At 34.6% G+C, this 17,500-nt stretch overlaps 1 protein-coding gene across 1 annotated transcript in view; it reads right to left on the bottom strand.

The window, feature by feature from the left end:
• The window catches only part of fat2 (FAT atypical cadherin 2), a 232,208-nt gene that overhangs the window by 13,954 nt on the left and 200,754 nt on the right, over positions 1 to 17,500 (bottom strand). The window contains exons 24-25 of the mRNA XM_061976515.2: positions 14,583 to 15,030; positions 10,142 to 10,295 (exon numbers count right to left, since the gene is read on the bottom strand). Coding sequence (XP_061832499.1) covers positions 10,142 to 10,295; positions 14,583 to 15,030 — 602 coding nt within the window. The remainder of the gene's footprint in view (positions 1 to 10,141; positions 10,296 to 14,582; positions 15,031 to 17,500) is intronic.

The raw sequence follows: 17,500 nt of genomic DNA, 5'->3' as shown, positions 1-17,500 counted from the left end.
ATTTGACTATTTTGTTGACATTGTTTGTTTTCCATACTTGTGTTGACATTTTCTTTCTGCCTTGATAGCTGAGGGATTACAATCTGAGGAAGTTACATTTCAAATAAAATGTTTTTTTATCCACAGGTCAAAACATTCCAATAATTACTGACATCAACCGATATAATAATGATATTTAAATAATTACTGCATAACAAAATCTTCTTTCCATAGTTAAATAAGAATAACAGGGCAAATTAATGTTACACAGCCGAAACCTGCAGAAAATAGTTCTTCTCAGTTTTATCTATGTTTACATTTTCACACTTTTTCTTACACTTAATTAAGCATTTCTTACATATTCCTTATTTTTAAGAGATTATAGTTAAGTGTTCAATGTGATTTGACTATTTTGTTGACATTGTTTGACTGTTTTCCATGTTTGTGTTGACGTTTTCATATATTTTTCTCCTGCTCCTTATTTTTCATGGGTCATTAAAATATCATCAATTATTGATATCGACCAATATAATAATGATATATAAACAATTACTGCATAACAAAATCTTCTTTCCATAGTTAAATAAGAATAACAGGGCAAATAAATGTTACACAGCCGTTATGTCCTCGCACTAAACATGCAGAAAATAGTTCTTCTCAGGTTTCTCTATATTTACATTTTCACACTTTTTCTTACACTTAATTAAGCATTTCTTACATATTCCTTATTTTTAAGAGCTTATTAAGTGTTTTCCATGCTTGTGTTGACGTTTCCTTTCTGCCTTGATGGCTGAGGGATTACAATCCGAGGAAGTTACATTTCAAATGAAAATATTTACTTTTTTTTTTTGATATTGTGATACAGTTTTTAAGCCATACAGCCCAGCCCCTTCCTTTTCCGTCACTGATATAAATACAATGGCAGACATTTTGACTGTGCCTCTTGTAAACAATGGGATAAAAATACCACCCCCACCCCCCCCACCCCCCAAAAAAATGCAAATTTATGTTTTAATTATGTTAAAATTCATATTTTAAACAACAGCAACAAAAAAAATCAGGAGGTATTTCCCACAAACTCATTTAAATTCAACTTCTAGGTATTTTAGTACAAAACATGCATTGACTTAAAGTTATATTCAATACATTATTAAATTATATTTAAAAAAAAGTGTGTAATGGGGTTGAAAATACATTTCTGCTCAGGGCCCCAAATGAGCCATGTTCCACTACACTGTATGCAAAAGTCTTGGGACGGCTCGAGGAAGGTCAAATGGAGATTTTCCGCCACTGAGGAAAACTTTGGAGAAGATCTTATCGGTGACAAAATGTTCCGCTCGCTTCAACAAGCCAGAAAGTGGTCAATTTCAGACGGCCCGAAAAAAATGTCCGGCGCAACTTCTGACTCGGAGGGAGAGTCAGGAGCCGCTGAGAAGTGATTATGAAGGGGGAACACAGCGTTCAAGTTTGGAGAAGAACTGGAGGGGGAAAGTCATCCGCCTCCATTCTGACCACGTCTCACACACACACACACACACACACACACACACACACACACACACACACACACACACACACACACACACACACACACACACACACACACACACACACACACACACACACACACACTCTTGTATTTGTTACCTTCTTGAGACCTGAGAAAAGTGCCTCCCTCTATAGGACCAGCCTTTCTAGATATATAAAGAAGTGTATTTACAACATGAATAATATATACATACTATGCACATAGAAAAAAGCTTCTTGTGAAAAATGTGTTGGAATTTCACAAGACAAAGGTCACAATTTCACAAGAAAAACTTAGAATTTTGGCAGTATTATAATAAAAGTCGTCATTTTACTCAACGCGAGCCAAAAATTTGACAAGAAAAACTGAACATTTGTGCAATATTATGATAAAAGTTGGAATTTGACTCAATAACAGTCTCAATTTTCCAAAGAAAAAGCTTAACATTTTGGCAATTTTATGAAAAGAGTCGTAGTTTTACTCGACAAAAGTCACAATTTTATAAGAAAACTTTAAAATGTTGGCAATATTATAATAATAATATTAATTTTACTCAATAAATGTCAGTATTTTACAAGAAGAACAAAAAAAATTGGCAATATTGTGATAAAAGTCAGAATTTTATATGACAAATGTCGCCATTTTGCATGAAAAAGTAATAATTTTACATTAAAAAAGTAATAATTTTATGAGAAAATATTGCAATATTGCAGAAACAGAAAGAACATGAGAAATTGTTCCCAATTTTATAAGAAAGAAGTCGACACATTGTGAGAAAAAGACTGCTTTTTGTTCATTTTTGTTTGTTTGTAATTGTTTCTTAATCTTCATTATTTACTTCAAGTTATTACAGTATGTCTCTATATACATATTTATTTTTTATTTTTTTCCTACATTTTGGCCAATGGGGCGCATTTTAATTTCTTACCCACACTTGTTATTTCATATGTTGACCAGAGGGGAGCACTTTTAAAAGCAACACACAGTCAATTATAAAAATCCCTCCTTTTTGGGACCACCCTCATTTTGATAGATATCACCACAAATGAGACATTGACTATTAGATGCAATGTTATTGATTTATGTCATCACTTGTTCACACCTCCTCATATGGAAGATACTTTTCCTTCTTCATGTCTCAAGAAGGCTAGAAATACATGAACACACACACACACACACACACACACACACACACACACACACACACACACACACACACACACACACACACACACACTATATTTGTTACCTTCTTGAGACCTGAGAAAAATTTCAATTTTTTTCTAGATATATAAAGAAGTGTATTTACAACATGAATAATATATACATACTATGCAAATATAAAAAAGCTTCTTGTGAAAAATGTGTTGGAATTTCACAAGACAAAGGTCACAATTTCACAAGAAAAACTTAGAATTTTGCCGGTATTATAATAAAAGTCGTCATTTTACTCAACGCAAGCCAAAATTGGACAAGAAAAACTGAACATGTGTGCAATATTATGATAAAAGTTGGAATTTGACTCAATAACAGTCGCAATTTTCCAAAGAAAAAGCTTAACATTTTGGCAATTTTATGAAAAGAGTCGTAGTTTTACGCAACAAAAGTCACAATTTTATAAGAAAACTTTAAAATGTTGGCAATATTATAATAATAATCTGAATTTTACTCAATAAATGTCACTATTTTACAAGAAGAACAAAAAAATTGGCAATAGTGTGATAAAAGTCAGAATTTTATATGACAAATGTCGCCATTTTGCATGAAAAAGTATTTATTTTACATTAAAAAAAGTAATAATTTTACGAGAAAATATTGCAATATTACAGAAACAGAAAGAACATGAGAAATTGTTCCCAATTTTTTATGAGAAAAAAAGTCGACACATTGTGAGAAAAAGGTAAGCGTTTAGGTAATTTTTTGTTTGTAATTGGTTTTTAATCTTCATTATTTACTTCAAGTTATTACAGTATGTCTCTATATACATATTTGTTTATTTATTTTGTATTATTTTTTGGCCAAAGGGGACGCATTTCAATTTCTTACACACACTTGTTATTTCATATGTTGACCAGAGGGGGAAGCACTTTTAAAAGCGACACACACCTTTTTGGGACCACCCTCATTTTGATAGATGTCACCACAAATGAGACATTGTCTTTTAGATGCAATGTTATTGGGACCATGACTTATGTCATCACTTGCTCACACCTCCTCATATGGAAGCTACTTTTCCTTCTTCATGTCTCAAGAAGGCTAGAAATACAAGCACACACACACACACACACACACACACACACACACACACACACACACACACACACACACACACACACACACACACACACACACTAAACGTGATAGTTTGACATCAGTGGTGATTAGGTGCAGACCATAATGGCAAAATTTGCTTTGACTGGATTTGAATTTCGAGCCTGAAACAGAACTCTCACTTTTAATACGTCAAACGTAAACCGATTGTGTTTTTTTGTTGTTGGCGCTCCTTTAAAACTCCTTGGATCACGTCATAAGTAATCAGAATTAAATCTGCGAGCAGCGTTCAACGGGCCCTCAGGGTGTGTGCGTGACGCAGGCGGTCATGTCCTTCCCCGTGCTGAGAGACACCATCAAAAGGCTCAGCTTTGATGCTTGTGAAGGTTATTGTCCACCACAAGGACACCATATCACTGTCCGTATCAACCTGGAGTCATGATGCTTGTGAAGGTTATTGTCCACCACAAGGACACCATATCACTGTCCATATCAACCTGGAGTCATGATGCTTGTGAAGGTTATTGTCCACCACAAGGACACCATATCACTGTCCATATCAACCTGCAGTCATGATGCTTGTGAAGGTTATTGTCCACCACAAGGACACCATATCACTGTCCGTATCAACCTGGAGTCATGATGCTTGTGAAGGTTATTGTCCACCACAAGGACACCATATCACTGTCCATATCAACCTGGAGTCATGATGCTTGTGAAGGTTATTGTCCACCACAAGGACACCATATCACTGTCCATATCAACCTGGAGTCATGATGCTTGTGAAGGTTATTGTCCACCACAAGGACACCATATCACTGTCCATATCAACCTGCAGTCATGATGCTTGTGAAGGTTATTGTCCACCACAAGGACACCATATCACTGTCCATATCAACCTGCAGTCATGATGCTTGTGAAGGTTATTGTCCACCACAAGGACACCATATCACTGTCCATATCAACCTGCAGTCATGATGCTTGTGAAGGTTATTGTCCACCACAAGGACACCATATCACTGTCCGTATCAACCTGCAGTCATGATGCTTGTGAAGGTTATTGTCCACCAGGAGGACACCATATCACTGTCCTTATCAACCTGGAGTCATGATGCTTGTGAAGGTTATTGTCCACCACAAGGACACCATATCACTGTCCATATCAACCTGCAGTCATGATGCTTGTGAAGGTTATTGTCCACCACAAGGACACCATATCACTGTCCATATCAACCTGCAGTCATGAGGCTTGTGAAGGTTATTGTCCACCACAAGGACACCATATCACTGTCCATATCAACCTGCAGTCATGATGCTTGTGAAGGTTATTGTCCACCACAAGGACACCATATCACTGTCCATATCAACCTGCAGTCATGATGCTTGTGAAGGTTATTGTCCACCACAAGGACACCATATCACTGTCCATATCAACCTGCAGTCATGATGCTTGTGAAGGTTATTGTCCACCACAAGGACACCATATCACTGTCCATATCAACCTGGAGTCATGATGCTTGTGAAAGTTATTGTCCACCACAAGGACACCATATCACTGTCCATATCAACCTGCAGTCATGATGCTTGTGAAGGTTATTGTCCACCACAAGGACACCATATCACTGTCCGTATCAACCTGGAGTCATGATGCTTGTGAAGGTTATTGTCCACCACAAGGACACCATATCACTGTCCATATCAACTTGGAGTCATGATGCTTGTGAAGGTTATTGTCCACCACAAGGACACCATATCACTGTCCATATCAACCTGGAGTCATGATGCTTGTGAAGGTTATTGTCCACCACAAGGACACCATATCACTGTCCATATCAACCTGGAGTCATGATGCTTGTGAAGGTTATTGTCCACCACAAGGACACCATATCACTGTCCATATCAACCTGCAGTCATGATGCTTGTGAAGGTTATTGTCCACCACAAGGACACCATATGACTGTCCATATCAACCTGCAGTCATGATGCTTGTGAAGGTTATTGTCCACCACAAGGACACCATATCACTGTCCATATCAACCTGCAGTCATGATGCTTGTGAAGGTTATTGTCCACCACAAGGACACCATATCACTGTCCATATCAACCTGGAGTCATGATGCTTGTGAAGGTTATTGTCCACCACAAGGACACCATATCACTGTCCATATCAACCTGCAGTCATGATGCTTGTGAAGGTTATTGTCCACCACAAGGACACCATATCACTGTCCATATCAACCTGGAGTCATGATGCTTGTGAAGGTTATTGTCCACCACAAGGACACCATATCACTGTCCATATCAACCTGGAGTCATGATGCTTGTGAAGGTTATTGTCCACCACAAGGACACCATATCACTGTCCATATCAACCTGCAGTCATGATGCTTGTGAAGGTTATTGTCCACCACAAGGACACCATATCATTGTCCATATCAACCTGCAGTCATGATGCTTGTGAAGGTTATTGTCCACCACAAGGACACCATATCACTGTCCATATCAACCTGCAGTCATGATGCTTGTGAAGGTTATTGTCCACCACAAGGACACCATATCACTGTCCATATCAACCTGGAGTCATGATGCTTGTGAAGGTTATTGTCCACCACAAGGACACCATATCACTGTCCATATCAACCTGGAGTCATGATGCTTGTGAAGGTTATTGTCCACCACAAGGACACCATATCACTGTCCATATCAACCTGGAGTCATGATGCTTGTGAAGGTTATTGTCCACCACAAGGACACCATATCATTGTCCATATCAACCTGCAGTCATGATGCTTGTGAAGGTTATTGTCCACCACAAGGACACCATATCACTGTCCATATCAACCTGCAGTCATGATGCTTGTGAAGGTTATTGTCCACCACAAGGACACCATATCACTGTCCATATCAACCTGGAGTCATGATGCTTGTGAAGGTTATTGTCCACCACAAGGACACCATATCACTGTCCATATCAACCTGGAGTCATGATGCTTGTGAAGGTTATTGTCCACCACAAGGACACCATATCACTGTCCATATCAACCTGCAGTCATGATGCTTGTGAAGGTTATTGTCCACCACAAGGACACCATATCACTGTCCATATCAACCTGCAGTCATGATGCTTGTGAAGGTTATTGTCCACCACAAGGACACCATATCACTGTCCATATCAACCTGGAGTCATGAGCCCCAATTGCTGTGGTTACAAGACTGCAAAGTGGTAGCACATCTCCGACCCGAGCAACGTCAAAAGGCAAGTGTTGCGTTCCATTCCGCAGAACATCTTTTTGCCCAGACTGAATCTTCAATAAAAGGAGCACAACGATGGAACTGTCTACCTGACACTTTGAAAAGTACACCTGCACTTGTCACTTTCAAAAAACAAACACAATTGTGGCTGGTTGAGCTACAATCATGTCCCCATGTTTAGTTTTTACTCATTTTTACTAATTGGTTTTTATCTAGTTTGCACTTTGTCTGTGTTATTATTATTATTATTGGTTTTTATCTAGTCTGCACTTTGTCTGTGTTATTATTATTGGTTTTTATCTAGTCTGTACTTTGTTTGTGTTATTATTATTATTATTATTGGTTTTTATTTAGTCTGCACTTTGTCTGTGTTATTATTATTGGTTTTTATCTAGTTAAAAGTTAAAGTTAAAGTACCAATGATTGTCACACACACACTAGGTGTGGCGAGATTATTCTCTGCATTTGACCCATCACCCTTGATCACCCCCTGGGAGGTGAGGGGAGCAGTGGGCAGCAGCGGTGGCCGCGCCCGTGTCTGTGTTATTATTATTATTGTTTTTTATCTAGTCTGCACTTTGTCTGTGTTATTATTATTATTATTGGTTTTTATCTAGTTTGCACTTTGTCTGTTATTATTATTATTGGTTTTTATCTAGTCTGCACTTTGTCTTTGTTATTATTATTATTATTGTTTTTTATCTAGACTGCACTTTGTCTGTGTTATTATTATTATTATTGTTTTTTATCTAGTTTGTACTTTGTGTTATTATTATTATTATTGACTTTTATCTAGTTTGCGATTTGTGTTATTATTATTATTGGTTTTTATCTAGTCTGCACTTTGTCTGTGTTATTATTACTAATTATTATTATTATTATTATTGGTTTTTATCCAGTTTGCACTTTGTCTGTGTTATTATTATTGGTTTTTATCTAGTCTGCACTTTGTCTGTGTTATTATTAGTATTATTATTTATTATTATTATTGGTTTTTATCTAGTTTGCACTTTGTCTGTATTATTATTATTATTATTATTGACTTTTATCTAGTTTACACTTTGTCTGTGTTATTATTATTATTATTATTATTGGTTTTTATCTAGTCTGCACTTTGTCTGTTATTATTATTATTTATTATTATTATTGGTTTTTATTTAGTCTGCACTTTGTCTGTGTTATTATTATTGGTTTTTATCTAGTCTGCACTTTGTCTGTGTTATTATTATTATTGGTTTTTATCTAGTTTGCAATTTGTCTGTGTTATTATTATTATTATTATTATTATTGACTTTTATCTAGTTTACACTTTGTCTGTGTTATTACTATTATTATTATTATTGGTTTTTATCTAGTCTGCACTTTGTCTGTTATTATTATTATTATTGGTTTTTATCTAGTTTGCACTTTGTCTGTATTATTATTATTGGTTTTTATCTAGTCTGCACTCTGTCTGTGTTATTATTAGTATTATTATTATTTATTATTATTGTTTTTTATCTAGTTTTCACTTTGTCTGTATTATTATTATTATTATTATTATTGGTTTTTATCTAGTCTGCACTTTGTCTGTGTTAATATTATTATTATTATTGTTTTTTTTATCTAGTCTGCACTTTGTCTGTGTTATTATTATAATTATTATTTGTTATTATTATTGTTTTTTTATCTAGTTTGTACTTTGTCTGTATTATTATTATTATTATTATTGGTTTTGATCTAGTCTGCACTTTGTCTGTGTTATTATTATTGGCTTTTATCTAGTTTGCACTTTGTATTATTATTATTATTATTGGTTTTTAACTAGTCTGCACTTTGTCTGTGTTATTATTATTATTATTATTGGCTTTTATCTAGTTTGCACTTTGTCTGTATTATTATTATTATTATTATTGGTTTTTATCGAGTCTGCACTTTGTGTTATTATTATTTATCTATTCTGCACTTTGTCTGTGTTATTATTATTATTATTGGCTTTTATCTAGTCTGCACTTTGTCTAAATTATTATTATCATTATTATTGTTTTTAACTAGTCTGCACTTTGTCTGTGTTATTATTATTATTGGTTTTTATCTAGTCTGCACTTTGTCTGTGTTATTATTATTATTATTATTATTGACTTTTATCTAGTTTACACTTTGTCTGTGTTATTATTATTATTGGTTTTTATCTAGTCTGCACTTTGTCTGTTATTATTATTATTATTGGTTTTTATCTAGTTTGTACTTTGTCTGTTATTATTAGTATTATTATTTATTATTATTATTGGTTTTTTTTTAGTTTGCACTTTGTCTGTATTATTATTATTATTGGTTTTGATCTAGTCTGCACTTTGTCTGTGTTATTATTATTTATTATTATTATTGGTTTTTATCTAGTCTGCACTTTGTCTGTATTATTATTATTATTCGTTTTTATCTAGTCTGCACTTTGTGTTATTATTATTATTTATTATTATTATTGGTTTTTATCGAGTCTGCACTTTGTCTGTGTTATTATTATTGGCTTTTATCTATTCTGCACTTCGTCTGTGTTATTATTATTATTATTGGCTTTTATCTAGTCTGCACTTTGTCTGCATTATTATTATCATTATTATTATTTTTAACTAGTCTGCACTTTGTCTGTTATTATTATTATTGGCTTTTATCTAGTTTGCACTTTGTCTGTATTATTACTACTATCATTATCATCGACTCCTCTTTGCCTTATCCTTGTTATTTTCTTATTGTTAATGATGTTAGATGTGTGTTGTTGTTGTGTTGTAAATGAGCTATGATGCATACATTAGATAACAGTTTCAGATGTTTCTGTATCAAGTAAACAACTTTTAATTGTCAATATGGGCTGCTGAGTTTCATTCAATAATGATTAGTGCTGGTGGTTTGCCTCACAATTCTTTCAACGCAAAAAATGTGCCTTGGCTCAAAAAAGGTATAAAAACATTATTACATACGTTGACCAAAAACGGGCGAGAGAAACCACGTTTGTGTTTAAATATGGGCTCTTTTTTTCAAAGGACGTCTCCCGCCATTTTAGTGAATCAGGTGACTAACTTTCAAAGGGGGCGCTAGTGAGTCCACTTGGAAACATAAGAGAAGTGTGCTTACCCAGCGTCGGCGCGCTCCAGCGAGCAGTTGCACATGTAGCCCTGCTCCTTGGCCACGCACACACGCCCGTGACTGCAAGGCTGCGACGCACACGGGTCGCTGGGCCGCTGGCAGCGCACGCCTTGGAAGAGGCCCGCACACACGCACACTGACTCTGCAACACAAACATCATGTTTGTTTATTGCACACACGCACACTGACTCTGCAACGCAAACATCATGTTTGTTTATTGCACACACGCACACTGACTCTGCAACACAAACATCATGTTTGTTTACTGCACACACGCACACTGACTCTGCAACGCAAACATCACAACATCATGTTTGTTTACTGCACACACGCACACTGACTCTGCAACGCAAACATCACAACATCATGTTTGTTTACTGCACACACGCACACTGACTCTGCAACGCAAACATCACAACATCATGTTTGTTTACTGCACACACGCACACTGACTCTGCAACGCAAACATCACAACATCATGTTTGTTTATTGCACACACGCACACTGACTCTGCAACGCAAACATCACAACATCATGTTTGTTTACTGCACACACGCACACTGACTCTGCAACGCAAACATCACATCATCATGTTTGTTTATTGCACACACGCACACTGACTCTGCAACGCAAACATCACAACATCATGTTTGTTTATTGCACACACGCACACTGACTCTGCAACGCAAACATCACAACATCATGTTTGTTTACTGCACACACGCACACTGACTCTGCAACACAAACATCACAACATCATGTTTGTTTACTGCACACACGCACACTGACTCTGCAACGCAAACATCACAACATCATGTTTGTTTACTGCACACACGCACACTGACTCTGCAACGCAAACATCACAACATCATGTTTGTTTACTGCACACACGCACACTGACTCTGCAACGCAAACATCACAACATCATGTTTGTTTACTGCACACACGCACACTGACTCTGCAACGCAAACATCACAACATCATGTTTGTTTATTGCACACACGCACACTGACTCTGCAACGCAAACATCACAACATCATGTTTGTTTACTGCACACACGCACACTGACTCTGCAACGCAAACATCACATCATCATGTTTGTTTATTGCACACACGCACACTGACTCTGCAACGCAAACATCACAACATCATGTTTGTTTATTGCACACACGCACACTGACTCTGCAACGCAAACATCACAACATCATGTTTGTTTACTGCACACACGCACACTGACTCTGCAACACAAACATCACAACATCATGTTTGTTTACTGCACACACGCACACTGACTCTGCAACACAAACATCACAACATCATGTTTGTTTATTGCACACACGCACACTGACTCTGCAACGCAAACATCACAACATCATGTTTGTTTATTGCACACACGCACACTGACTCTGCAACGCAAACATCACAACATCATGTTTGTTTATTGCACACACGCACACTGACTCTGCAACACAAACATCACAACATCATGTTTGTTTACTGCACACACGCACACTGACTCTGCAACGCAAACATCACAACATCATGTTTGTTTATTGCACACACGCACACTGACTCTGCAACGCAAACATCACAACATCATGTTTGTTTATTGCACACACGCACACTGACTCTGCAACGCAAACATCACAACATCATGTTTGTTTATTGCACACACGCACACTGACTCTGCAACGCAAACATCACAACATCATGTTTGTTTATTGCACACACGCACACTGACTCTGCAACGCAAACATCACAACATCATGTTTGTTTATTGCACACACGCACACTGACTCTGCAACGCAAACATCACAACATCATGTTTGTTTATTTCATCTAACTTATGTCTTCTTCTCATATTTCATGTCTTGTGTTTAGATTTGTCCTCTGTCTCTGCGTGCTGGGTTCAACTTTAACTGGAATGTCACAGATTATTTTAGAACTGTAATAAATACTACTAACTACTAACTGTAATAAATACTACTAACTACTAACTGTAATAAATACTTCTACCGTATTTTTCGGACTATAAATCGCAGTTTTTTTTCATAGTGCGACTTATATATGTTTTTTTCCTTTTTTATTACGCATTTTCGGCAGGTGTGACTTATACTCCGAAAAATACGGTAATATTGTATAATAGTAATAAATACTACTACTATTGTGTAGTAGTAATAAATACTACTAATATTGTATACTAGTAATAAATACTAATATTGTATACTAGTAATAAATACTACTAATATTGTACACTAGTAATAAATACTAATATTGTATACTAGTAATAAATACTACTAATATTGTACACTAGTAATAAATACTAATATTGTATACTAGTAATAAATACTACTAATATTGTACACTAGTAATAAATACTAATATTGTATACTAGTAATAAATACTACTAATATTGTACACTAGTAATAAATACCACTAATATTGAATACTAGTAATAAATACTACTAATATTGTATACAAGTAATAAATACTACTATTGTATACTAGTAATAAATACTACTAATATTGTACACTAGTAATAAATACTTCTTATATTGTATACTAGTAATAAATACTACTAATATTGTATACTAGTAATAAATACTAATATTGTACACTAGTAATAAATACCACTAATATTGAATACTAGTAATAAATACTACTAATTTTGTATAATAGCAATAAATACTACTAATATTGTATAATAGTAATAAATACTACTAATATTGCACACTAGTAATAAATACTACAAATATTGTATACAAGCAATAAATACTAATATTGTATACTAGTAATAAATACTACTAATATTGTACACTAGTAATAAATACTACTAATATTGTATACTAGTATAAATACTACTAATATTGTATACTAGTATAAATACTACTAATATTGTATACTAGTAATAAATACTAATATTGTACACTAGTAATAAATACCACTAATATTGAATACTAGTAATAAATACTACTAATATTGTATACTAGTAATAATACTACTAATATTGTATAATAGTAATAAGTACTACTAATATTGTATAATAGTAATAAATACTACTAATATTGTATAATAGTAATAAATACTACTAATATTGTATACAAGTAATAAATACTAATATTGTATACTAGTAATAAATACTACTAATATTGTACACTAGTAATAAATACCACTAATATTGAATACTAGTAATAAATACTACTAATATTGTATAATAATAATGAATACTACTAATATTATATAATAGTAGTACTTACTACTAATATTGTATAGTAGTAATAAATACTACTAATATTGTATAGTATTAATAAATACTACTAATATTATATACTAGTAATAAATATTACTAATATTGTATAGTAGTAATAAATACTACTAATATTGTATAGTAGTAATAAATACTACTAATATTATATACTAGTAATAAATACTACCAATATTGTATAATAGTAATAAATACTACTATGTGTGTACTTGATGAGCAGCCATAACAGACCAGCACTAGTTGCCTGGGGCCTCATGTATTAATAGTGGCCTCATGTATTAATAGTGGCCTCATGTATTAATAGGGACCTCATGTATTAATAGTGGTCTCATGTATTAATAGTGGCCTCATGTATTAATAGGGACCTCATGTATTAATAGTGGTCTCATGTATTAATAGTGGTCTCATGTATTAATAGTGGCCTCATGTATTAATAGGGGCCTCATGTATTAATAGTGGCCCACTACATCATTTTATTGTGCTGCCATTTCATATTTTTATGGTTCGCCACATTATTTTATTGTGGCCTGTGCAATAATATTATTTATCATTGTACGTGGTCCCCCACATCATTTAAAGTGGCCCCATAATTTTATAGTGGCCCAGCATGTAATTTATGTGGCCAGCCACTTCTTTTTAACGTGATTTTTTTTCACCCTGGACCGCCACTTTATTTCACTGTGGACTGACTGCCATTTAATTTAATGGCGGCCTGCTCCACAACATTGAAGTGAGCTCAGTGGCGCCCCCTCAGGAGCTTGTTGACAGGTGCAGGTGCATGATTGGCAAACAAACACAAGTCAATTAGTGCTAACCACTTTGCTGCGAGCCGCACGCTGCCAACCACTGCTGAGGAAGGCACCGCGCCAAAAGCCAAAGATGTCTCATGTTGGACTCATGCTACGTTGTCATGACAACGTGTGTGGTCATGTGACGTGTGTGGTCATGTGACGTGTGTGGTCACGTGACGTGTGTGGTCATGTGACGTGTGTGGTCATGTGACGTGTGTGGTCATGTGACGTGTGTGGTCACGTGACGTGTGTGTGGTCACGTGACGTGTGTGTGGTCATGTGACATGTGTGGTCATGTGACGTGTGTGTGGTCATGTGACGTGTGTGTGGTCATGTGACGTGTGTGGTCATGTGACGTGTTTGAGTGGCTCACCTCCGCTGGCGTCTTCCTGGCAGGTGCCGCCATTTTGGCAGGACTTGTGGTCGCACACGCCGCTCACGCCACAGCACCCGTAGACCCCAAACACCCGCCTGCCGCCAGGCCCCGCCCACTCTGATGCATCGCCCACTCCGATTGGCTCCCCGTTCACCTCCAGGTGCTCCATGCAGCCGTGGAACGGCGGGCGGCGAGCCCCGGGGGCGGAGTCCTGAGGGTCGGCGGCAAAGAGCAGAGCGCCGTGGGGACGCATGATGCGGCACGGCGACGCCACCTTGGCGGACACGGGCGGCTGGCGGTCCAAGGTCAGCTTCAAGGACGTGTGTTGAACCTCCAGCAGGGCGTGGTGCCATCCTCCGTCTGACACGTCATGTGACCTCAACGCCAGCACGCCGGGCGCCAGCACGCCACAGCTGAAGACAAACTGAAGATGGCCGCCGCTCACCTGGAAGGAAGATCACGTTGTTGATACATGAAATGATATCAAAGTTAAGTTGTTGATACATGAAATGATATCAAAGTTAAGTTGTTCATACATGAAATGATAAAATTAAGTTGTTGATACATGACATGATATCAAATGATATCAAAGATCAAGTTGTTGATACATGAAATGATATCAAAGATCAAGTTGTTGATACATGAAATTGTATCGAAAATAAGTTGTTGATACATAAAATTATATAGAATATCATCAAGTTGTTGATACATGAAATGATATCGAAGATATCATACATTAAATATAAGTTAAATATTTAATATAATAATAATATAATATAATAATATTAAATATAAGTACATTAAATGATATCAAAGATTAAGTTGATATCAAAGATCAAGTTGTTAATACATAAAATGATATCAACGATGAAGTTGTTGATACATAAAATTGTATCGAAAATAAGTTGTTGATACATAAAATTATATCGAAGATCATCAAGTTGTTGATACATGAAATGATATTAAAGATCAAGTTGTTGATACAAAAATTATATAGAATATCATCAAGTTGTTGATACATAAAATGGTATCAAAGATCACGTTTTTGATACATAAAATGATATTGAATATCAAGTTGTTGATACATGAAATGATATCAAAGATGAAATTGTTGATACATGAAATGATATCAAAGTTAAGTTGTTGATACATTGAATGATATCAAAGATCAAGTTGTTGATACATGAAATGATATCACAAATCAACTTGTTACATACAATGATATCAAAGATAATGTTGATACATGAAATTATATCGAAAATAAGTTGTTGATGCATAAAGTAATATCAAAGATCAAGTTGTTGATACATAAAATGATATTGAAGATAAAGTTGTTGATACATAAAATGGTATCAAAGATCAAGTTGTTGATACATAAAATAATACTGAAGATCAAGTTGTTGAAACATATCAAAGATCAAGTTGTTGACACATGAAATGACATCAAAGATCAAGTTGTTGATACATGAAATGATATGGAAAATACATTTGATAGATAAAACTATATTGAATATCATAATGTAGTGATACATAAAATGATATCGAAGAACAAGTGGTTGATACATGAAACAATATCAAAGATCAAGTTGTTGATACATAAAATGATATTGAAGATCAAGTTGTTGATACATAAAATGTCATCAAAGATCAAGTTGTTGATACATACAATGACATTGAAGATACAATTGTTGATACATAAAATGATATCAAAGATCAAGCTGTTCACACATGAAATTATAGAAAATATCAAGTTGTTGATACATAAAATTATATCGAAGATTATCAAGTTGTTGATACATGAAATGATATCGAAGATCAAGTTGTTGATACATAAAATGATAATAAAGATCAAGTTTACATGAAATTACACTAATGATACAGTTGTTGATACATCTAATGGTATTGAAGATCAAGTTGTTGATACATAAAATTATATGAAAAAACAAGTTGTTGACACATAAAGTGATATCGAAGATCAAGTTGTTGATACATGAAATGATATCAAAGATCAAGTTGTTGATACATGAAATGATATCAAAGTTAAGATCAAGTTGTTGGTACAAAAGATATCGAAAATCAAGTTGTTGATACATAAAAGGATATCAAAGATCCAGTTGTTGATACATGAAATGATATCAAAGATCAAATTGTTGATACATGAAATGATATCAAAGATCAAATTGTTGATACATTAAATGATATCAAAGTTAAGTTGTTGATACATTGAATAATATCAAAGATCAAGTTGTTGATACATGAAATGATATCAAAGATCAAGTTGTTGATACATGAAATTATGTAGAATATCATCAAGTTGTTCATACATAAAATGGTATCAAAGATCACGTTTTTGATACATAAAATGATACTGAATATCTAGTTGTTGATACATAAAATGATATCAAAGATGAAATTGTTGATACATGAAATGATATCAAAGTTAAGTTGTTGATACATTGAAAGATATCAAATATCAAGTTGTTGATACATAAAATGATATCAAAGATCAAGTTGTTCTTGCATAAAATTATATTGAATATCATCAAGTTGTTGATACATGAAATGATATCAAAAATCAAGTTGTTCTTGCATAAAATTATATTGAATATCATCAAGTTGTTGATACATGAAATGATATCAAATATCAAGTTGTTGATACAAAAGATATCGAAAATCAAGTTGTTGATACATAAAAGGATATCAAAGATCCAGTTGTTGATACATGAAATGATATCAAAGATCAAATTGTTAATACATGAAATGATATCAAAGATCAAGTTGTTGATACATGAAATGATATCAAAGTTAAGTTGTTGATACATTGAATAATATCAAAGATCAAGTTGTTGATACATGAAATGATATCAAAGATCAAGTTGTTGATACATGAAATTATTTCGAAAATAAGTTGTTGA

The sequence above is a fragment of the Nerophis lumbriciformis genome, linkage group LG16 (genome assembly GCF_033978685.3).
Source record: "Nerophis lumbriciformis linkage group LG16, RoL_Nlum_v2.1, whole genome shotgun sequence".
Classification (NCBI taxonomy): Eukaryota; Metazoa; Chordata; class Actinopteri; order Syngnathiformes; family Syngnathidae; genus Nerophis; species Nerophis lumbriciformis.
This window is presented reverse-complemented; position numbering and strand designations above follow the sequence as displayed.